Raw genomic sequence first — 23,352 nt, 5'->3', positions numbered from 1 at the left:
ATAACCACTGATAGTTGAGTCTTGCTTGCAGTGTTTGCTTCTAACAGAAAACTGTTTTTCAGGAATTGAGTTGAAATATACCTTGCAGTTCTGCTGGAACTGACTGAAAAAAGGGGACAGATTCCCACTTGTTTCTGTGCATCCCACTTGTTTCTGTGCATCCCACTTGTTTCTGTGCATCCCACTTGTTTCTGTGCATCCCACTTGTTTCTGTGCATCCCACTTGTTTCTGTGCATCCCACTTGTTTCTGTGCATCAATCAAACTTCGTAAGATTTCAAAATGAAGCTTTTGAATTTGATTCTATTCTTCTTAAAATTGATGACCAAACTTTTCATCGCCTTTCAACTGATGATTTGGTTTTGATCTTATAGAAAATTTGCAGCCTTTACCAGCTAGCCAGTGTAACGTAATGCCTTCCCCATGCCCCACCCTGCCTCGCCCTGTACTTATCCTTGGTGGTTCTTAGCCTGTTCCTATCAAGGCAGGGAAACAATTATGACAATTTGGAAAATGACTGTAGAAATAGACATTCTTTGGCAGAAACAGAGTATAAAACTGACCCACAAGAAGGTCACATACTGGAATAAGACCTCTCCTGCTTAAAAAAAAAAAAAGGGCAAAAAAAAAAAGTAGTGCTACTTTATAGATATACTTTATATGTATACACTTTATAAAAATTTGGTGAAAGTGGGACACAGAAACAACAGGTAGTTACACCTGAGAAGTAAAGACTAACCGGCTTGGAGTGCAGACTTGTGTCAGACTGCAGAGTGGAAAGTTGGCAATGTCTATGAGTAGACAGTGTCTGATAGCCTAAGGTGATATAAACAATCCTTTATCCAGTGATATAACTTGAGAGTAATGCTTTGCGCTAGAATGAGAATTTAAAATAGTAAAAGTAAATAGTAACGTTTCATCTAGAAAATTATCAGTAGAATCGCCAGTATTGACTGGCAAAGATTTGATGGTGTTTTCTTTTACAGATAAGAATACTTTTCAGGAAGCAGAGCTGAAGTTACTGGAAGAGAAATTTAAAAAGCAAGAGAGCTCCCTTTTGCTGGAGAAGTTGAAAATAGCTTTAGCTGACATGGAAAAGCAACAAGATTCTACCCAAGATCTGCTCAAGGAAAAAGATAATCATATTCAAGAACAAAACTGTAAAATAGGTAAAATGGAGGAAGAATCAGAAGCTTTACAGAGGCTCCTTGGGTTCAAGCAGAGAGAATATGAAGAACTGCAAAAAGAGGCTACTGCTTTTTCTCAATGGAAAAATGAAAATGATCATCTTATAAATAAACTTAAGTGTGAAAAGGAAGGTATGCTGACTCATATTAATGACTTGGAGAGTTCCCTTCAAAATCAACAAATCAAAAATCATGAGCATAGTGAGAAACTCAGAATGATGGAAACTGAAAATGACAGGAAAAGCACAGAGATTAGAGAACTTAAAGACATGCTGCAATGTAAAAGTGCAGAATCAGAAGAACAAAAAAAAGCCTTTGAAGAACTTCAGCGGAAAGCAGAATGTTCTGATGAAAAGTACTGTAAAGAGATAGAAAATATGTCCTGTAAGATATTGCAGCTTACTAACCAAGTCAGTGAACTAGAAGAAAAGTTACAGTTAGCAGCAAGTGAAGGACTGCAAAGGGAGCAATGTTATCATGAACTGCTTGGTGAATATGAAAAAATCTGTTGTCTTGTAAAAGCTAAAGATTCTTCAGAAATGCCAGAAGATAGAGAAGTTAATTTACAAAGTGATCGGGATAAAACTGTTTTAGATAATATGCAACTTGCAGCAAATAACTCCATTGCTGAGGATCACGGCTGTGCAAGAACTCTTCTAGAAGTAGGAAAAACTAAGGATCTGGCCATTTTACGAGATCAGATCTCTTCTCTTGATATTTCCTTGGTGGCTCAAAAGCAGCTGAATTCAAATCAGCAGCAGCAGTATGAAGACTTACTGCAAATAAAGGGTGAAACAGAAGAAAGATTATTTAATGTAGAACAAATGCATCAAAGCTTTGTGGTAGAAACTAAACAACACATTAGTAACTTGCAAGCGGATATTTCAGCACGGCAGAAATTAGTTGAAAAAACTTTAGCTATTCTTGAGGAAAAGGACATGCAACTGCAAAGTCTGAATGAAAGATTAGAAAACCAACAAGCTGAGCTTCAGGATTTAAAGATCAATAATAAATTGCTTGAGGATTCAGTAAGACAGCTGAAGCTTATGTCCAGAACATGCGATTCAGAGAAGGACATGTCTTCAATGATTTGTTCATATAGCAAAAAAATTGAGGAACTTGCTGAAGAAAATGCAACCCTTAGGGATTTAAGCAGAGCTTTAGAGCAAGAACAAATAACTTTACTGGAAGCAAATAAAAATATTTCTGATAGTTTAAAGGACAGAGAAGAAATAATTTCTGAAATGTGCAGAAAACACAAGGAGGAAAGACAACATATTGAATCAAGAACTGAAGAAACCAAAACTGAGCTCAAAGTTTTGCAAGCAAAGTATAAATTGGTGGAAGAAGAAAATGCAAATATGATGAGCATTCTGAGAGAGCAGACAATTGAATTTGAGGAAAAGAAAGCAAAATTAGAACAAGAGAAACAGGTATTTAGTGAGAATAAAGATATCTTACGTAAACTAATAGCCTCAGAAGAAATAAAAAAGGATTTGGTTCAAGAACTTCAGCAACTGCAGTCTGAATTTTCCAATATCCAACATGTGCCTTCTAGGGAGCTTGACTGTTTAAGACAGGAAATGTCAAATGTCAGGGCAACACAAAATATAATGCAAGAGAAATGTGGTGTCATATTTCAACAGAAGGAGCAGTTGGGGAAGGAACTAGAAACAAAAAGTGAACCTCTAATGTATGACCTTAGTTGTGAACGGAGACTCCATTCAGAACAGTTGAGGAAGTCCATGGAAGAAAAGGACACTGAGCTGAATAAATACCAAGTTAAACTTGAGCTTCTTCAAATGGATTTTGAGGACAGAGAACTCTCCTTAGAGAACTACAGGTTAGAAGTAATGCAACTGGAGACTGCTTTAAAAGGCATGAAACTAGAACTTGAAAAAAGTGTGAGAGAGAAAGAGAGACTGCAGCAAGAACTACTGTCTGTTAAAGAATTGAAAACTTCAGATTCTCTGCTTACAGTATTAGATGAAGATGGCCACTCATTGGAATATAATTATGATAGTGTTTCCCTGAACTGTGGCAAAAGAGGAATGGATGAAAGTTATTCATCGGTCTTGCTGGCATCCTCTTTGCAGGTAACAATAAACAATCTGAGCGAGCTTGAGAAAATGTGTGAGAGGTTGCAGAGTGAGAACATTGTATTAGCCTCTGGATTTAAAGACTCAAAAACCAATGGCATCACAGGTATTAATAAAGTGGCACAACAGAAAGAGAACATAATGAATGCAGATAAAAATTTAAAAGCGGAGAAAGCTATTTTTCCTGATGAACTTATGGATCAAAGTGATAACAGCAATCCGAGAATGTATTTTGATAATAAGGAAATGTCCTTCAGACTTAAAGAATGCAGCACTGGAACCAGTTCTGACTATGAAAATTTAAAATTGTCCAGCAAGGAAGTTAAAATACACTTTGCTGAAGTAAGAGAGAAGCTTTTGTTTTTCCAGAATGAACATATAAAATTAAACGAACAACATTGCGGTATGAGCTCAAAGATATCTGAGCTACAGTCTTCTATTGAAATACTGAAGGCAGAAAATTCTGCATTGTTGACAAGTTTGAGCAATGGTCATATAGATTCTGTGAGAGTGCCACTACCTTCTAGCCAAAATGGCACGCTGTCTAAATTAGATGAAACTAAGTCCATGGTTTCTTCCTCAGATCTTTTTGAAAGTCCCTGTCTCATAGAAGTAAGTGAGGTCGTTGATTCTTGTAACAGTGTTATGTGCAAATGGACAGAGGAAATGAATCAGCCAGACAGTTCTGCAGAAATAATTCCAGAAGGTGCAACAAAAGTTTTGGTTGAAAATTGTCATAATGATCACGCATTGGACTTTGTAAGAGAGCCTGGGAATAGTCCTGGGACTATTACTCCTAGAAAATCTAACCTTGAGAGTAGAATTGAAGAACTTCAGATGCTGTGTCAGACATATGAGAAGGCCATCAAGGTGCTCGAAGACCAATTTCACGTTCAAGAGAATATGAAAAATGAGGAAATACAAGAGCTGAAAAAAGTTATACTTTCTGAAAGAAAAGAAATAGATCATCTCAAGCAGCAAAATCTATCTGACAAGGAAGAATGGCAGCAGAAACTGAATAACGTGACTGTGGAGATGGAGTGCAAACTGGCAGCAGAAAGAAAGCAAACTGAGAATCTGTCTTTGGAGCTGGAAGCAGCAAGACTCCAACTACAAGTCCTTGATTTAAGTTCTCATTCACTGCTGTGCACAGATATTGAAAATGTAAGTAATTGCTGTCAGGCAAATCAGTTTTATGTAAAACCTTTGATTTATGGTAAGCCAAATTTAAATTTTGAAATTAAATGTGTTTAAAATTGTGTCCCACAGAAGCGGTACTGTTCTTTAGAGAAAGTAGAAAAATAACCCATACATTGAGTTCTGGTTTATGCATCACAGGGATCATGAGAAATAACAAATGATGACATAACCAACAAGTTCAGTCTATTAGAGTGTGTAATACTTTGCGTTACTCTCTTGGTTTTTCTTCAGGTCTGTTTCAGTATGGATCCTGCTGTGTTAGTGGGTGTACATGCACTGTTTGTATCTGTACTGTGCTTACAAGCTTAGATCTCTGATTTAACACGGTTAAAGATGGGCACGCTTCCCATGTCCCTTCATGGGACAAGCAAACTAGGACTGCTTCCACACCTTTAATTCCTTTCAGTGCTGTCAACAGCAGAAAAGAATGAGTTGGTAGCAGAACAGTTAATTTTAATTTTGTCCTGAATTCCTTCAAAATACCTAAGGGAACAAGAAATTTGGGAGTCAGCTCTGTCTTTTTTTCAGCTCTAGATGGCGTGCAACCAGTGAACTAGATTTTGCTGCTCCTTGTAAGGAGTGACAGAATCAAAACTTCACTCAGAATGGAGGAAAATCAGTTTAATTCTTGCATACGGTGTATTAGACTAATTCCCCTTAAAAATAAATCTAACAGGTGCGTTTTCTGCTTGTGAGAATACCAGTTTTGACCGTTAAGTCTTCAGAAATTAAACTCGGAAATTAAAGTTTAACACTGCTCTTACAGTCAGAGCACCTTGAAGCTCTGCATTTTGGCCACCTGTGCAACACTGAGCAACTGTTCCTTGCAAAGAAAACCCTTCACTTGTATGTGTTGCTTGCAATTCACATAGAGCATCCACACTGATATATAGACACTTGAAGAAAGAAATACTGTTACTTACCATACATAGCTGGAGCTTTTTTAACATGAAGTACTCCATACAGATAATTCAGGTGCTGCCTTCAGACCCAGTTCTTTTTTGGAGTCCTCAAGTTTTGAAGTTACTCATTTTTATTGTTTCAAATGAGAACATCAGGTGGCGCCAGATGTAAGCCCAGCTCTGACAGACAGTGGTAATTTGGAAAAGGGATAGTTTGAGGATTTGGACTTGTGTCCCTTGAAGATTCTCTGGTGTCTAATGGTGAGCAGTAAACCTTTCCCCCATTAGTGATACTAATATTTTTTCACTTTGTCACGTAGACACCTATTTTCCCAAAATATGGAGGCATGTGATATCTTTGCACTTGGTCTTTCAGTAAATTTGGCTGAAATTTCTCCCTCAGTATCTTTAAAACCTTTTGGCCAAAGATGTATGTGTGTATAAGTAAGTGTAAATACTTTTCATAAGAAAGCAGATTCTGAAGTAGGGAAGGATGCTATCTATTTATTTCGCATAAGAGGAGGAGCTTTACTAGTTTAAGAAAACTTTTAAAACTCACCTTGTTTTTTTTCTTATATATATTCTTTTTCATTTCCTTTTTTTAATGGATTGACTCTTAAACCTTGCAGAACACTGATCAAGAAAACAATAGTCCTTATCAATTGGGAGTGCACATTGAAAACTCTGTGCTGAAAAGCAATAAACCTAAACTAATCCCCATTGAGAAAATGGCTGTAGGAGATACCTCTGTGTGTGAAAGTGTAACTGAGACCGCTGAAGCAAGATTAATGGAAGATTCTACTGAGAAGATTTCTGGAGAACACGAGTGTAGAAATATGTCAAGAAAAATAACCAGCCCTTCACACCATGCCAGTACATTGTCATTTTCCAATAGTAGTATGTTTCTGAGGGCAGGGGATTTCTATGAAAATCAAATAACCACTGAAATGCTTCAGGAGGAGGCAAAACAACAGACTGCTGAAAATTTGAAGCTGATCTATGAGACAGAAGAAAGCCATAAACATGTTGATTTAGTAATGAAAGTTGAGCAATTAAACTCAGAGCTGAACTTTCAGAATGCACTATCAACTCCGAAGAGCTCCGCTTTTGCAGGACTGGAGGAAGCTACTGTAGTTCTTAAGGAAGAAAACTGTGACATAAAGGAAAAACTGGAATCAGTCTCTGTCAATAAGCAGCAATTATCTCTTAGAGTAGTCTCATTAGAAAAAGAACCTGAGAACGTAAAGTCTGAGCTGGAGATATATAAAGTTAAATTGTCTAATGCAGCAAACACATTGGATGATGTAGAAATGACCAAGAGAGATTGTCATAAACAATTTCTCGCAGCTGAAAATGAACAGAAGAGTCCAAAATCTGAGCAAGTTAATATTGAGAACCATGCCTTGTTCACAGAGCATGATACTGAAATGCTTCAGGCAAAATGTCAGCAATTAGAAAGGGAGAGGGAAGTTAACCTGAAAACTATTTCTAGCTTTCAAGAGCACCTTGTTTCAGTCACAGCTGAGAGAAACCATATTGGCCAAGAACTGAGTATTTTGTCTGAAAATAAGAAAGAACTGGATCAGAAGTATCAGACGCTACAAGAGAAATTAAAAGAGCTAGAGTCAACTAAGATGGATTCTACTGAATTCATTAGAAGGTTAGAGGGTGAAGTGAGGATACAAACAAACCTGTGTGAGTCTGCAAAATTTGATGTAAATCAATTATCAAATGAAAAAGATCATCTTCTGCAGAAGCTGCAAAGTTTGGAAAATGATGCCGTGTCTTTGGCCTTAGAAAAAGAAAAACTCCAAAACGAAGCAGCAGATTTGAAGAAGGAGAAAGAGCTGATTATAAGAGAGTTGGAAATGATGCAGAGTAAATTAAGCTCATCAGAAATGGAAAATTCAAAGCTTTCCAGATCTTTGGAAGGCTTGTTAATGGAAAAAGGTGAACTTGCTGCTAGACTCAGCTCAGCACAGAAAGAAGTAGACCAAATGCGATACGGAATTGAGAAGCTGAAAGTAAAAATTGAATCTGATGAGAAGAAAAAGCATCACATTACTGAAAAGCTGAAAGAGAGTGAACGGAAAGCTGACTCTCTTCTGGATAAAATAGAGAGGCTTGAAAGAGAATTGGAGATGTCAGAGAAAAATCTAGAAGATGCAATTATTCAGTCAGAGACTGCTAAAGCAGAGGCAGAAACATTAACAATGGAGATGGAAGAGACGACTGAAAAGCTGAAATGTTTTAACTTACAAATCGATGTCCTCACCTCAGAAAAAGAGTGTTTGGCTAAAGATTTAAAAGAAAAGCAAGAAAGAGTCCTTGAACTAGAGTCTTCGAATTTGACTACAGCAAAACTGTTAGAAGAAAAGGAGGAAGAAAAGATGCAAATCAAGGATGAGTTAGAAAATACTGTGATATTGCTGAAATCTGAGCTCAAAAATATAAGCAAGAAATTAGAATTTTCTTGCAAGGAGGAAGCAGATGCTAGAGCAAAAGAGCAAGTCTTGATTAATCAGGTGGCTTGTCTTGAGCAAGATAAAACAATACTGTTACAGGAATGTCAGGAAATAAAAAATGAAAATATCAAATTGGATCGAACGAGGGAAGTACTTGTTCAAGAATTGATGGATTGTAAACAAAAACTCAATGAAAAGGCGCAGGAAAACGGTTCTCTTCAAAAGCAGGTGAAAGAAACAGAGGAGCTGTCTTTACAGCTGACACACATGCAACATGAGCATGAATGTTGGCACCAGGAAAAAAAAAGGCTGCAGAATTTGATTGCTGAGTTGAAGCTGAAGGAGCAACATTTTTCTGATAATGAAGCCTTTCCGGATATCCTGAATGTTCTAAAAGTGTCTTATAAGGACCTTGAGAAAGAACTGGAATCTACACTTTGTGAAAAGAGCACTTTATGTAAAAAGGTAATACCATTTCCATTAGGGTAGAGTTCCCTTTTTAGGAGTAAGGATAAAGTGTCCTCTGGGCTTACTACTTGCTTAATAGATTATATCTTAAAATAACTTTAACCTCAAACTTTTACAGTAAGCATCCTATTTTTAAAATTGTGTTTTCAATGCAATCATGAGTTTGCATTGAAGTTACAGAGCTGGAAAGCATGACATTGTTTTGTGTAGGATGAATGGGAAGGTTGCTTGAAAGTAGCCATAGAAGTTTAAGTAATTGAATAATGCAGGATAGTTTCCTCTTTCCTGTAGAAGAAAAAGAGGAAAGACAAATTAGTATTGGGTGAGTGAGGTTTTTATATCAAGAGTAAGTACTTTGGGAGCTCAAAAGAAAGTGAAAACACAATTGGGACACTTGCTATGTGAAAACAGCCTGTTGTGACTTTTGCTTGGAGTTGGGCCAGCTGTGGGAATAAAATAACTAATCTTAAAAACTGCTTGTTGCATATAAGAAAATTCTTTGGAGGTCATGACACATGTATTAAAAATAATTCTGGAAAATCCAATTTCAGGTAGATGAACTGACTGAAGGTCATACTGAGCTGCAAGTCAAGCTAAGCGATACTGAACAGAAGATTTCCAAATTACAGGAAGAATTTACCACAGAAAGAAACAAGCTTGCTGAAGAAATACAACTTATTCAAGAACATTCAGAAAAGAACAAAGTTAGTTACTCCATGTGTAGTATTTCTGTGTTCAAGGCCAGATGCTCAAGTACAGTAAATGTGTGGAGTTTGGTCAAGAGAGCTGCACTAATGCACAGTATCAGAGGTTCTTGCATCCAAATTTCCAAAAAATTAATGTTCTCTTCTGAGATAGAATGATTAGTTAATAGTTCTTCCCTCTTCTTTCTATCGAAACTATGTTTTCTTGGTGTAAAGGCCACAGGTAGATGTCTAGAAATCTTTCAGTGCCAAGAAATTGTCTCTACTACAGGCATTTAATCATCAGACTAAGGATGTTAGTTAAAAAAGGTACCATTTCTCAAGTTTGTTTTAAAACTAAACTACTTTCAGTGTTTCAGTACTGTTAAAGTACTTTCAGGACAAAGTCAAGGAAGAAGCAGTTTTAGAGTCTTTATTTTTAATTTGTTCATATTTAGTTCTTAGAGGCTGTTTTACCATCTAGCCGACTGTAGGTCTTATTTGTGAACAGTATTATGTGTTTAAACCAGCTTAAGTGGTCTTCTGACCTACTAACATTGTTTACAAAATTTTATAACCAGAGGCTTGTTTCTGTTGTGGCATTGAGGATTTTGAGTGGGAAAAGAAAAGATATTTCTATAACTTTCAGAAATCCTGTATGGAAATACAGGTCAGCTGTTCAAAAAGTACAGTTATAAAAGTGGATCAAAATGAAAATGCTTAGAAAGTTTTGTCATTTTAAAGAGAGTGAGGAAAGTGACCCTTAAGGTCTCAAGTCACTGTCAGAGAGAACAATGTTTGGAGAGGTTAAGCTTGGATTTTTGGCAGTGCTGCTTGATTTAACAGCGTTGGCAAACTTGCACTTGGCATACCCCTCAGATCATAATGTTTCTTTTTAGAAGACCCTCCTTTGCCTCCTATCCTGCCTTTTGTGTTCAGGTGTTCCATTCTTTGATTACAGTATATTTAGCCACTGTTAAATACTTTTTTCTTACCAAGTTGTTTTTGGAAATTCAAAGAGGGTTCAGCTGTAAAGTCAAATAGTTTCTCCATTGAGAAAATTCTAAATACCAAAGAATGTGCTATTACTATTTACAGATTCAGCTGCATCTAACTATATCAGAAAAAAATGAACTGACTAAGAGTTTGGAGATGGTCCAGAAAGAACTACACGAAAAAGAAAGTGAAATGAAAAGAGAAATATCAGAATACAAAGACAGACTACTTCAAGCAGAGAAAGAGCATCAGGATGCTCTGACAGAAGCAAACCAAAAGGTAAATCAGAAAATGGGAAGAACGGTGCTGTGAGTTTTTAATTAAATTCTATGTATTTTACAAAATTTTGCTGATCGTATTGCAAAAGAAATTGGTTTTGATAACAATATTTCCAAACTATATATATGCTTACCTTGGAACTCAGTAATTGTTAAATTAACTTTTTTCCATATAACAATCAGTGAAAGGTGAATTTACCTCAGAACTCAGTAAGTATTAAGTGTATATGTAATTTATCTGGAACTATACATTTGAAAAGGGAAAGCAACAGTATGTTTTAGTCCAGGGAGTGGTTGTTTTGGTAGGAATGGGGAAGAAATATTAACCACTTTAGGATATAAGGGCAAATTTGTTGGAAATGCATTTGTCAGCCATGCTGTATACGAAAAGCCATCATCTTTTCTGCAGAAATATCTGTCTATGATTATGTACTTGAGGCCAGAGGGACACAGGCAAAGAATTTATGATAATTATTTCTTAATAATTTTAATTCTTGTGAATATAAAGTAAATTTAAGAGCAAATTATAGTAAAATATAAGGGTTTTCTAATGGCAGACTTCTTAGAGGCAAGATTCTAGTATTCAAAATGTATACTTGAGAAAAACTGCTCTTTCAGTTTTAAACTCCTCAAAACATACCAAGCAAATTTGGTGTGGAATTCCTGTGGGCTGTGATATGCTCTTAAGTACATCTTTAAAAAACAACTCAATGCCCTTTTTAGTATCATAGTAATGAGGCACATTTTCTTTCTCTAGAATGAAGCAGAAATTGAGGCCTGTCAAGACAAAATGAATTCGCTGGAGCAATTTATCAGCTCACAAAAATTGGAAATTGAGCATTTGAAGTCAAATAAAGAAGAACTAAATAATTCCCTTAAAGAAGCTAATCAAACCTTAGGAGAACTCCTAAAAACTAAGGTAAGAAAAAAATATGTAAGCATTGCCAATTACATGAGACCCAAGGCACTATGTAGTAAAATAAACATAGGATTGGGAACCAGTGCTCCAGAGCTTTGGCTTGACTTTGATACAGCCTTTGTTTCACTAATGAGAATATAGAGCACAGAGGAAACGTTGTTACTATTGATCTACATTAGAAAAACTCTGTTACGTATGCCACAACTGAGATCCCTAGGATTGGTTTATGTGATACTAAACACAGCAGTCTGTTGTCTACGCTGAACATTGCACCTGGGTTATATAACGTGGTTAGAATACACTCTAAGAGACTTCGCAGTGCCTCTGTTTTCTGTTTGTGATTTACTTTGATGATAAAAAGATACCATATTCTGTCTTAAGCATTAGTCTTGATACATTGCTCTTGATTCTTGCGAGTTTATCACTTCCATTTTATATAGAATTCTCATTACCATTATTAACTACTGTAATTCTCTAAATGACAGAACTGTTCTCAGTGACGATAGAATATGAGCTCCACATACTGTGAACAACTGATAACTGGGAACAGTTCTAGATGTGTTTGGTTTGCTTTCTAGTAACACAGGTGAAGTGTAACGGTCTGTATAACTGAATTTCTGTATTAATGTCCCCTGCATTTTTTTATTTCTGTCCTGCTTCTGTCTCTGATTGATTGCTGGCTCCAACTCTGTACTCCCACTTCGGGAACGAGTATCTCTCTAAATGCACTCTTGAAGAAATAGTAAATTCAATTTACTTGCAAGTAAACACTGAATTGCAATATGTTTATCTTGCTTAACAGTTCTTTATTCCATAGGGCCCTCCACTGTGGTGTTAATTTGTTTAATACCAGCAGTCCAATGATATAATACTATAGGATACATGCCAGTGACGGAAAGCAGTACCCACGGTAGTGTAAATGTAGCATACAAGGCTTCCAGCTGTGCTCACTGTGTGGTATTTGCACACAGGTTGGTACCAGACCAGATGAGCAGGGAGCAGCCCAGGATAGTGGAATTGGGTGGAAAGGAATGATCTGCTGCTGCTGAGAATAGTATTTTTGAGCTAGAATTTAGAGTGCAAAGCAGGCCTGGGTTATCTTGCCTCTGTGGTAATAAGATGCATTAGGGACGAAAAGAAGGATAAAGGAGACTTAGACTAGGGGAGAGCACTTCAAAATTCAGAGTATTGATTTGAGATCTATTACCTGGAAAGCAGCACTTTCTTATGCCACGTCAATGAAGTGATAACAGGTGGAAAAAGGACTACTGCTTCAGAGTTCATACAGCTTTCTCATAGGTAGGATGCTAGTCTTGACACCAGTAATCTGAACATTCATAATTTGTTGCTATATCTGAAAAGAATAAGTCTCCCTTATTGTATTCTTGTTTTTCTGCTGAGTTAATCACCTGTATGTACCTGTCTAGTAAGAGGACTTGCATGTTTCCTGCAGTAAAGGAGCTGCTATAATGAGGTTTTATGGAGACAAGCGAGGAAGTATACATTACCATGCTCTACAGCTAATATTGCATAACAGCTGATCTTTAAACATTGTAATATTTAAATGGAAGAATTATGTTTCTGGTGTAATAACTACATTTCGTATTTTGTAGGCTGATAATATTAACATTATAGCTCAACTGAAGAAGGAAAATGAATTTGCCCACAGTAAAGTGCAACTGTGGATGAAATCCTGCAAGCAGATGGAACAGGAAAAGGAAATGTTGCAGAAAAAAATAGTTGAACTTGATGAACTATTAAAGCAGAAAAATCTAACTATGTCAAAGTATAAGAAAGAAGGTAACTGAATCTAGATTCAATCTTAATGCTTTCTTAGCAGTGCATTAGTTTGTAAAACGTCCTTTTTCCCTAAAATGTCCATTTGCATGTGCAGCTCTAATACAGAGCACAACTGTCAATGTATCAAACATTTTCAAAATCTATTTCATCTTTTTTCTCTTAAAGTATCAGAGGCAACTCTGGATCATGAATATATATTTTAAATACTACATTTTTGTGGTTAAAAGTGACTTAAGGAAGAAGGGGAGTGTTTTTCTTAATAACTAAAGTTTGTGTACAAGGTCTTCTATTGTTTTCCAGCAAGCTTTCTCCTCTGCTTCTCTTCATATTTTGGCTCATCTCATGAGATAGATACACTGTGTTGTAAATGATACTTAAAGAAAGTTAGGGGCACAAACTCGAGTGTTCAGAAGTTACAAAATGATAGGGAAAATGTTTGCCCATGCACCGGTCAAGGATTCTTTTCAAGTTTTGCATGTTTGTTCTCTATTGAGCAAATACATTGTTATGCCTACCTAACATATTACTGATTTTGTTATACACTGTCACTTATTTTTTTTGTAGTTACACAGTTACAGAACGTGTATAATTAAGTAAAAGATGTGTGACCATTGCATTATAAATTCTTATATATACATCTTTTTATGTCAGTTATATGAATAATGATATTTTGCTTTCAAAGGTGCTGATGAGAATGCCATTACAGAAGAAATTAAATTAAAACTGGAAGAATTACAGGAATCTACAGAATTGAAAACTAGAGAAGCAAATGAGAACTTGGAGAAATACTGCTCTCTAATTGTTAAATATTATAAACTAGAGGAAGAAAATGAGATGCTAAAAACACAAGTCAGTTTGCTGAGTGCTCAGCTGAAACAGCCAACAAGTGATGCTGTCAGCACTCCTTTGCTGAATTTGGATAACTCATTAACAGTGAGCAATCAGTCTGTCAAAGAGATGAGGTCAGATGAAGATACTACTAAGCTTTCAAGTAAAAGGCAGAGATACGAAGACAACAGGAAAGATAATGGAGAACCAAGATCCCCTGTGCCAGAGGCATCATCCAAAAAAAAAAGGAAGGATGATATCTGTCAAAATCTGCTGGGTCAGGACAACATCGACAGTGAGCTAGATGGGCTTCCAGAAGTAGTGAAAAAAGGTATTTATAGTGTTTTATAAAGGCAAGCATTCTCTGAGCATAGCAGGTTTTTTTTCCTCTTTTATTTTGCTGAATTAGTTTTACCCTGGGTGAGTAGGTGTCTATGCAAACATTTTTGGTGACAATGATGGAAGGTGGAAGTAGTCAATGGGAGATGTGCCAAGTTAGTGTTTGTGGAGCTGTGGTGTGAGACCAGCATAATACAGAATCACAGAGTCATTAATGTTGGAAAAGACCTGTAAGATCATCAAGTCTAACCATCGACCCAACACCACCATGCCCACTAAACCATGTTGGTTTAATAACTACCATTCTGCTAAGAGTTAAATGGTCCTGGCAGTCACAGCTTTGTAGTTCCTTGTGATGCATGTATTAGAGGCTAAGCATATGATATGTAACAGCAACAAAGTTTTGCTGACAGAAGACTTGTTCTAGTGATTTAAAAGCATTATTTGAACCATTCACTGAAACTTACAGGATAATAGATGTGGAGTGAATCTGATCTTAAAGGCCACAAGATTGGAGCGCTAGAGTACCATGTTATGATAGAGTTATGTTTGCTCCTTCCATAGCCCCATAGTTCCTTCAGTATTACTCCTTACAAGGTCAAGAGGCAGTTATTGGCTATGCAGGGTCTGACTGGCAAGTGGTTGGTGGTGAGGGCTGCAGGGAGACTCTGAGGAAGGAGATCAGGGCTGCCCCATGCCGGACATGGTCAGGTCCAGCTGGCTCTAAAGGACAAAACTGTATGCCAAAACAGAAACAGTCAGAGGTGTTTGTCGTGTCTCTGTGAAAATGTGAGTAAGAAAGGGCAGTAAATGCTGAGATGAAGGAAAAACAATGCTGGGGGTTGGAGGGACAGGAGTAATGCTGAAGCAAAGTATCATTCTGAGCAGGGCATGGGGCTGATGGGGGTGGTGGTGGCCGCAGCAGGGGCAGGAGCTGGGGGACAGCCCAAGGTGGGGCTGAGAGGGGTCTGAGGAGGAGGTACGATCCCAGAGGGACTACAGCCAGTGGGTTCCTCCATGCCTGCGCAATTGAGTTGAAAACAAGGAGCAGGATCTGGCCCCCATTTCCTGTGCTCCCATCACCTCACTGAAGGTGTAGCATGTGGCGAGGCGATTGGAGACCAGAAACTGGGGAGGAGAGGTGTCTGGAGGGAGCCGAGGTGTTTTCCCCAAGTGTTTTCTTATTTGTCTGCTTTTATTTCTTTCAATACCAGAATCAGTAATTAAAAGTGTATTAACTGGCAATATAGTAAATAGATTAAAATTCCCTGAGTCGAAACTCTCTTGCCCACAGCAGTAACATATTAACATCTTCATGAGAGCTCAGTTTCATTCTGCTATGAATGCAATGAAATTAGGTAGCCTGATATTCTATATACGGGTTCACTGCAGCAGAGAGTAACTGAGAAGATTGCACAAATCAGGGCTTGAAAAATACATTGTATGTTCAACTACCTATTAAGTACACCTTTATAATAAATGTAATTGCAATCATTAAAGGACAAGCCCTAGAGATACTGAATCACCTCAACTTCAGTGATCACTCCTATAAGTCAGGCTTTATAAGTCTGTGTGTTATTTGCATTTCATTGTCTTACCAGCATTATTATTTTTCTGGAAATACACCTCTTCTGAGGACATATGTGTCAGTTAATGTTTGACTTCTAGGCTGAATAGAGAGATAATAGACAATCTATAACACTATATGCAGAGAAAAATATGAAAAATCAAAAATATCATGTCACGGTATTGTGTTCTGATTTGAATTCTAGTAAAACCAACACATGTTTTCAGACTGAAATTATTCTCCAGATAATAACATACTTGTTTAAAAAACTTTGCTATAGAATTACTGGTGTACCTTGTCTACAGTTTCCAGGGCTTGTATGTGAATTTTTCGAATGGACAAGATCCATTTTCTTCAATAGAACAAATTATTTATTTTAATCAGCTATTTTTGTCCCAGTTGTGAAAAAAGAGAAGATCCATTTGAGAAAGTGTAACTTATTGAGCTGTTTTTAACAGAAGCTGTTTATTTTTCAGGGTTTGCTGATATCCCCACTGGAAAGGTTAGCCCTTACATTTTACGTAGAATAACCCTAAATCTAAGAACCAGTCCTCATCTGGCTTCCCCAAGTGAGAAATTGCCTTTGCCTACACAAGATGTACAAAAATGCAGACCAGATAATCCTGGTGAGCGCTCCTGTTCAACACCTGGTGGCAGCAAACCACAAAAGGTAACTTTAAAAAAATTTATCTGGGTATGAAAGCCATGGGGAAAATGATTGCCTTCATCTTGCCAAGTAAGTTTGAGGACATACCATCATTCTTTATATTTCTCAGCGATATAGTGAATATAAGATCATAAATATTGAATCACTAAAACATGACAGAGGTCTTGACCATGCTAGCAATCTCCAGTTGTTCCTGTGATGTAATTTGTGACTTCATATGGAAATCCATTGAGAAATGTAAATTAAATACAGGTATATTTTCAATTTCTTATAATGGATAATAAAGAGCAGATATTCCTTGTGCTGTGGTTTCTTAGGTTTCAGAAAAAGTAAACAGCAGAAGAATTAACCTCTGGGAGTCTGAGTTGAGGCTTAGTTTTCTGCAAACAACTTTTCTTGGAATTCCAAATTCGAGATGCTGTAAAATAACTACAGATATTTAAGAGGCTGTTAAATGTGTAAATAGGGAACATTTAGATGGTAAAGAAACTAGACTTTAATGTTAGTGTTTACCAGCTTTTAAGGTTATCAAAACAAATAAATACTACAGAGTTAGGTTTTGAAAGCTGATTTTTATTAAAAAAAAGGTTAGTAACTGAAGTTTACAGTAACTTTGCAAGTGTTTTCAGTAATATGACACACTGCTGAATGTTTCACAGTACATGAGAATAAGGCGTTCTTTCTAAGCTGATTCAAATGCTTTGCAGATTATAGAAAAATGTTCCAGCTTTAGGACAGAAATAAACCTTTTATTGTCTGAAATCTTCTCCAAAGTTTTTAACCATGCTATCTCAAGCTGAGCAATAAGAGAATAGTTATTATATATTGATACTTCATTACATGAGGGCTACATAGAAATATGCCAGTAGATAAAAATTCTTCCAGTTTGCCAGGTTACACAAAAGCATTCCCATTCAGTGGAGTCTGCTGCACAGCCAAAAGTGAAGCCATAAAGCAAGAGTACAGCTTTGTTTTTTTTTTTAAATGCAGTTATTTTGTGTTAGCACATGAAGTATGTTGGCAAGATACTAGAAGTTTAGTAAAGGCAAAAGCTGCATAGTTTAGTGGATGTGTAGGTTTTGAGGCCAGAAAGCACCATTGGAAAGATCAGAGCCATAATTTGTTTTGAGCTATAGCAATAGGAAATCTGTATTTTGAAGTGAGAGTGAATCCACTGAATATGTGTATGTTGTTTCAAGGGTTAATCATGCTACTTGCCAAAATTTGCTGCTTCTTACAAACATTGCCTGGAGGTCTGTGTTTCATTACTGTTTCATTAAGTGAATTTTATTTACACTCATTTATGTATGTTTTCCTGTAACTTTAGAAACAAATGAAGGGTCTTGCTTGTAAAGAAACTCAGTAGTGAAAAAATGAAAGGAAGCCTTGGCAGCAGAAAGTTGCGTAGTAAACACCTGCCAGCATGGCGAAAGCTTGTTGTAGGCTCTCACTAACCATAGTCAAGGTTACAGAAAATTACAAGTAATCAGTAATAAATTGTTTTTAATTTAACTGGGGGAAGGATTTCCCAAACAGTCCACCGCTTTGCCTAAGCTTGTATTGTCTAGGTCGAAGGACAGGCTACTCCTTACCTTCAATTATATAGGAGAAATTAAGATTTCAGAGTTGTTTTTTCCCCCAAATCTAAATATGCAGAAGTCATCAGTTCCAGGAATTTGTGCCCTTCTCTCTTGGACATCGCTGGATATATGTGTTTTGTTTTATTTCAAGATGACATACATCTGGGAATTTCTGGAGGAATTGTTCATAATATCATTTCATTGTTTGTTAAAAGCATCAAAACGAGTTGTTTCATGCTTTATATTAATACAGTAAAGGTGTGTCTTATTTTAAAGTGAAATAAGACTGGTTTCCTTCTCTTTGACAGGTACTTATATGTACTTCATTTCAGACAGCCAGTTTCAAACTGTTGCAGATTTCTCAAGGTGTTTAAAATGTGCCCTGTCATTTTCATATGCAAATTTATTCACTTTCCTATGTGAATTTAATGTACAATTTAAATTGAGTGCTTTGACTGAACATCAGTTAAAACGTGAAAGCAGTGGTTTCTGTCCAGATGTCAGCAAAAGAAGTGACAACTATGTTTTACGTTTGCAGAATATGTAGAGGAAAAATGAAATACAGATCTCAGTGCACAATACCTGGTACCTTAGTAAACAGATTAAGAGTACTGTCTGTTCCTGGCTTAGCTTTTTTCTGCTCTGAGCATACAGCTTGTCACCTGTGTAGCAGATATTCCATCTTACACCACACCAAAACGATCGATGTCAAGTCTCACTGTATTATATATTCAAAGTGATAAATGTCTTCAAAATATTTTTTTCTGTTTTCAATATGTACATTTATGTTTTCTGCAAATTCCCAATAGTTAGTCTTTTGCAGTGAGTCTTTTGACCTACTGCAGAAAGCTAATATGGTTTTCCATTACCAGTAAAACAGGACATTTTTGTTTGTGTTACAGGTAAATGATGAACAGCAGTCCCAAGCAGTAACAGCTTTTCCACCAATGAAATCTAGTTCAAGGTCACCGCTTTGCCTGTATAAGCAAGCCACAAAAACTGTCTCTGATAATACTAGGGAGAGTCGTATGATGCACAAAGCCAAAAATTCTCTAAATGAACAAGGACTACATGAGCAAGATGAGCAAAAAGAAAATTGTAAGGTGCAGTAAATCTGTGTGGACTTAATCACAACTCAGAATAACTATCAAAAAACAGTTTGTGAAATAAATATCAGGACTATATGGAGGGCACCGTTTTCTCTTATCCAATGATTAATGATGTATGGGTTCTGCAGAGCTTGTTCTTGAATATTTACTAATACCAATAGTCACTCAAACTTGTGGAATGATAATGAAGGAAAAGATATTATTGATCTTCTGTAGAATTTTCTGTAAATAATTCTTCATAAATCTGTTAAAAAATTAAACCATGGGAAAAGTGGACTACATGTTGCCATGTAGTTCATTGTTGCCATTTTTTCTGTGTACCAAAGGTTGATTTACAAATGGAAACTAAACTCTAAAAATACTGGGTTCCAGGAAAAATGAGGCAAACACTGGATCATTCAAAAGGAAGCAGTGACTTCATTTGTAAGTGCAAAACCAAATATAAAACCAGATATAAGCTGCATCCAGTACACAGGTCCAGTGTGTTGTGTCTTGGTGTATCCCTTCTTCCAGATGGAATAACATTGTGCCAAGGGGCGATGAGGCCTGATCCAAACAAACCCAGAAAGGACTGTCTGTTTTCCCTGAAACTAAGCATCTGACAATCTATCTCCTTGTACGTCCCGGTATGCACTGGCTTTGACCACAGCCAAAGGTCATACAATGTTAATGTTCACCTCTGCAAAATGGTCCTTGGCCAGCCGGTAACGCTCAGCAAGCTGGGGGTGGGCACTACGTACCTGGCTAGAAAGGACGCCATAAAAACAAACTGTGCTTGCTCTCTCTACCAATAATGGCTGTCTGCTGATTCTCTGCAGGTCACCCTTCACCTTGACAATGCAGTTTATGAGAACAAATAATCTACTCATCAGTCTAACTGAAAGACCTGTAAAGAAATTCAGCATTTGTCTCAAATAAGTCTAACAGAATAACACAAACCAAAATATTCCGTATAGTTCAAATGAACAAAAACTTCAAATACAAGCTATCCTTCAGTAACTAGATATACCTATGGCTGAGGTTGGATCAGTAGATCTTGTGGCTTTTTCTTAAACATCTCTAGTTGTTTGTTAACTCAAGTATTAAGTAATTAAAACAATCCTTGTGGCACTATGCCTAGACTCATCTTCCAGGGAGACTGAAAGGGGCCCATCTTAAAGGATGCGTTTTGATAGCATCATCTTCTGTCAGTATACCAACAAAGCTGGTGATAAAAGTTAAATTATTTCAGATAATGTTTTGTATCTTCAAATTATTTAGGGATCATGTGTGGAATTGTAGCAATTTTTAAAAAAATTAACTCTCTTGAGGTAGAAGCATGGGTATGAAAATGCATTGGTAGCAGACAACAGAAAAAAAAAGAACCACAAAACTGGTGTGTTTTATTTATCCTAATCATTGTTTTTCTATTTTAATCTGATGCCTTGAAAAGTATCCCACTTGGAGAAGAGTGTGGAAAAAACATCTATCTTTAGAAAGCTGTCTAATCTTAACCAGACAAATTTAAACAACTATGTTATAATGAAGTAAGTAAATATCATCACTAAAAGAAAGGATTGAGGCTTTACTAATCACATATTTTCCAACTTGGCCATGTTTGTATTTTATTTGTCTTTAGATTTCAGTAAGTGTGAAATGTTTGCATTTTGAAAGATCACAATGTCTGTTATTTTTCAGTAACTACTATGTATTGTAGTACTAGCTAATGTTACCTTTTTGGCTCATGCTAATACACATTAAGATTTTCAAGAGATCTTAAGTCACTTAGATTAATACCTAAATCACTTGAAAATGGAACTTAATATTCTACATGCTATTGCAAACTGATGAGACTTCAGGTCACAATTCATGTAGTGCTTTGAAAACTGTATCGAAAACTTAGTTTCCAAGCTATCTGTAAATCAAGCGTGGAGTAGGCAAAAACCAAAATGCCTCATCAGAATTCCTAGTAAGAGGATTGCATAGGACATGTTTTGTCAGTGTCACCTATCCGTAACAAATGAAAGGACACTTTTATCTGTCTTTCTATTCTGATTGTGAAAGTCCCTGTAAAAATGCTGTCTTCGGTGCTCTGGTATTGTTCTTAGCATGTTAACCTGATTGTTGCCATAGTGATACTCTGTTACATCACAGGAAGATGGATTAGCTGCATCTCTTCTTCATTTTCCTATTTGCCCAAGGTTTACATTGTAATTGGTGTAAAATCTAGTTTGCTGTCCTAGCTCATCTTGAATGTTCTCTGAAATGCCCAAAGTTGTAGGTTAAAAGCATATTGCAGGAATGCTGGTGTCCTTTTGCTGTGCGCCCTTACAGCTGATGGAAGGGTCTGGTTGGTTTGTGATGTTCAGCTCTTTCTTCGGGCTTTGAACTATTATTCTACTTTTTACCTAGTAATGAAAGGAAAACATAAAAGGAGATTTGTTTGGCTGCTGCTCTTCCAGGATTATTATTAAGGGCCGATGTTTGAACTGATTTCTCATATGTCAGAATCTAAAATGCTCCCAGGTCAGATCCTGCCCTGACTTCTTGCAGCTCACTCAGCTGCAGAGATCCTCAGGAGTTTCCCAAGCCTTGAGCACAGAAACAGCACAGAAGTGGCAGGCCTGAGACAGCCCTGCGCTTCCTGTGACATAGCCAGAGTCTAATCAACTACCTTTTGGGTAGAGTTTGTACAAAATTTTTTAAAATTAATCCTTAGTAGAACTGCCATTTATTGAACGTGGCCTGTGCTACTTTCTCAAGCATCAGCTTCCAGAAGGTGCTCGGCATTGCATTGTGGTTCCATTCTTGGGCACAGCGCTGCCATCGCTAATGTTTGTTGGGTCACAGCAGGATCACTTGGAAGAGTCTGCCAGTCCAGTAATGACTGGTGGGAGGGAAGGATGGAGCTGAAAGAAGAAACGCATTCTTGCTGTCCAGCTTACTAATTTTGTTAATGTGCCCTACAATTGATGCAAATTAATATACTTTAAATAGAAAAAGACAAATACCAGCTAGAGCTGCGGTGAATTCAAATCTGTCTAGTCTCAGGCATGCATATTGGACAATAATCCTATAGTCCCCGAAAACCTTGAAGGTGATGGCAGAGAAGAGTGCAACACACATCGAATGGGGATTTTCTTTGTATTACACATTGCAAATAAGTTCCTTTTAGACAGTGAAATATAGCTGAACAACATAAACACTCTGTACAGTAGGGAAAGTAGTGTCACTCCATGCCCCAGGTGCCACCTCTGTGGTGAGAACACTCTGAATTTGTCCCAGAACTGGTTTCAGCTGCCTGATCCTTGTTCCTGCTGTTTGAGATTTCAGCTGTCTAACCCTTAAAAGGACTCCATCTCCCTCTGCTTTTGCCACCTTATCCTAAATAGCCACAAATTACAATGAGACTGCCAGTAATTTTCTGTAGAAAACAGTAACTGAAAACAGCTGTTTGAACTTTTTAAAGATGTTAACAACTGAATACATGGCGGACTACTGTGAAAGCAGATTGCAATAGCAGTATTGAAAAGCAATGTTGTACATTTGCTTAAAATATGGACTAGTATATCTATAGTTCCAGTGACAGGAGATAGGCATGTTTCCTCTGTTACATGTATGTGTGTGTACATATTCTCCAACACACATAGGCACATTCGAGCATTTACTTCAGTATAAAGTTCAAAAACTATATGGAACTTAGAAAAAACAGGATGTAGCTATAAAATAGCTAAATCTGCTTAGCTTTTTGCATGGTTTTATTTGTCTTACTGGAAGCTTTTTTAACAGCAGACAATCATGATGTCTATTCACAATCAGCTGTTGAAATACTTAGGTGAATGCACTGATGGTTGATGGGTACACAGAAAAATCAGCTTTCTGTATTCTGCTTTTCTGCTACTGTGCTTCATAAATTAAACAGATGAAAGTTCAGTGAGAATCTGCTCTCAGTACTGGATGGCGTTTCAGGGTTCCTTTATTTAGAAGGCCTGCTGAGTACCACATGAAATACAGTGTAAATGCATCTGACATTGTGAGGGAAGATTGCCTTTTTCACGAAGTCTGTGTATCCACATCAGATTACTAATTTTTTTTTTTTTTTTCTAGAGGCAAAACAGGGGAGTGGGAAATTATTAATTTTGTTTGGGGACTGCTTTGATTTTTTCACTATAGAGAAAGGGAAATGTTCTGTATTCTTTTGACCCCGCGGCGAAAAATAATGTGTTTTCAGTACTATTGTTGATATTTAAAGATACGTGTGGCTTTAGTGATTATCTGGCACCGAAT

General features: G+C 36.9%; 1 protein-coding gene across 1 annotated transcript in view; it reads left to right on the top strand.

The window, feature by feature from the left end:
• The window catches only part of CENPF (centromere protein F), a 42,321-nt gene extending 23,077 nt beyond the window's left edge, over window positions 1-19,244 (top strand). The window contains exons 11-19 of the mRNA XM_059834143.1: window positions 986-4,449; window positions 6,017-8,317; window positions 8,872-9,024; window positions 10,102-10,278; window positions 11,035-11,196; window positions 12,810-12,996; window positions 13,679-14,155; window positions 16,207-16,400; window positions 18,880-19,244. Coding sequence (XP_059690126.1) covers window positions 986-4,449; window positions 6,017-8,317; window positions 8,872-9,024; window positions 10,102-10,278; window positions 11,035-11,196; window positions 12,810-12,996; window positions 13,679-14,155; window positions 16,207-16,400; window positions 18,880-19,089 — 7,325 coding nt within the window. The 3' untranslated portion in view covers window positions 19,090-19,244. The remainder of the gene's footprint in view (window positions 1-985; window positions 4,450-6,016; window positions 8,318-8,871; window positions 9,025-10,101; window positions 10,279-11,034; window positions 11,197-12,809; window positions 12,997-13,678; window positions 14,156-16,206; window positions 16,401-18,879) is intronic.
• The last annotated feature ends 4,108 nt before the right edge of the window (window positions 19,245-23,352 follow it).

Source organism: Gavia stellata, chromosome 2, assembly GCF_030936135.1.
Source record: "Gavia stellata isolate bGavSte3 chromosome 2, bGavSte3.hap2, whole genome shotgun sequence".
NCBI classification, from domain to species: domain Eukaryota; kingdom Metazoa; phylum Chordata; class Aves; order Gaviiformes; family Gaviidae; genus Gavia; species Gavia stellata.
This window is presented reverse-complemented; position numbering and strand designations above follow the sequence as displayed.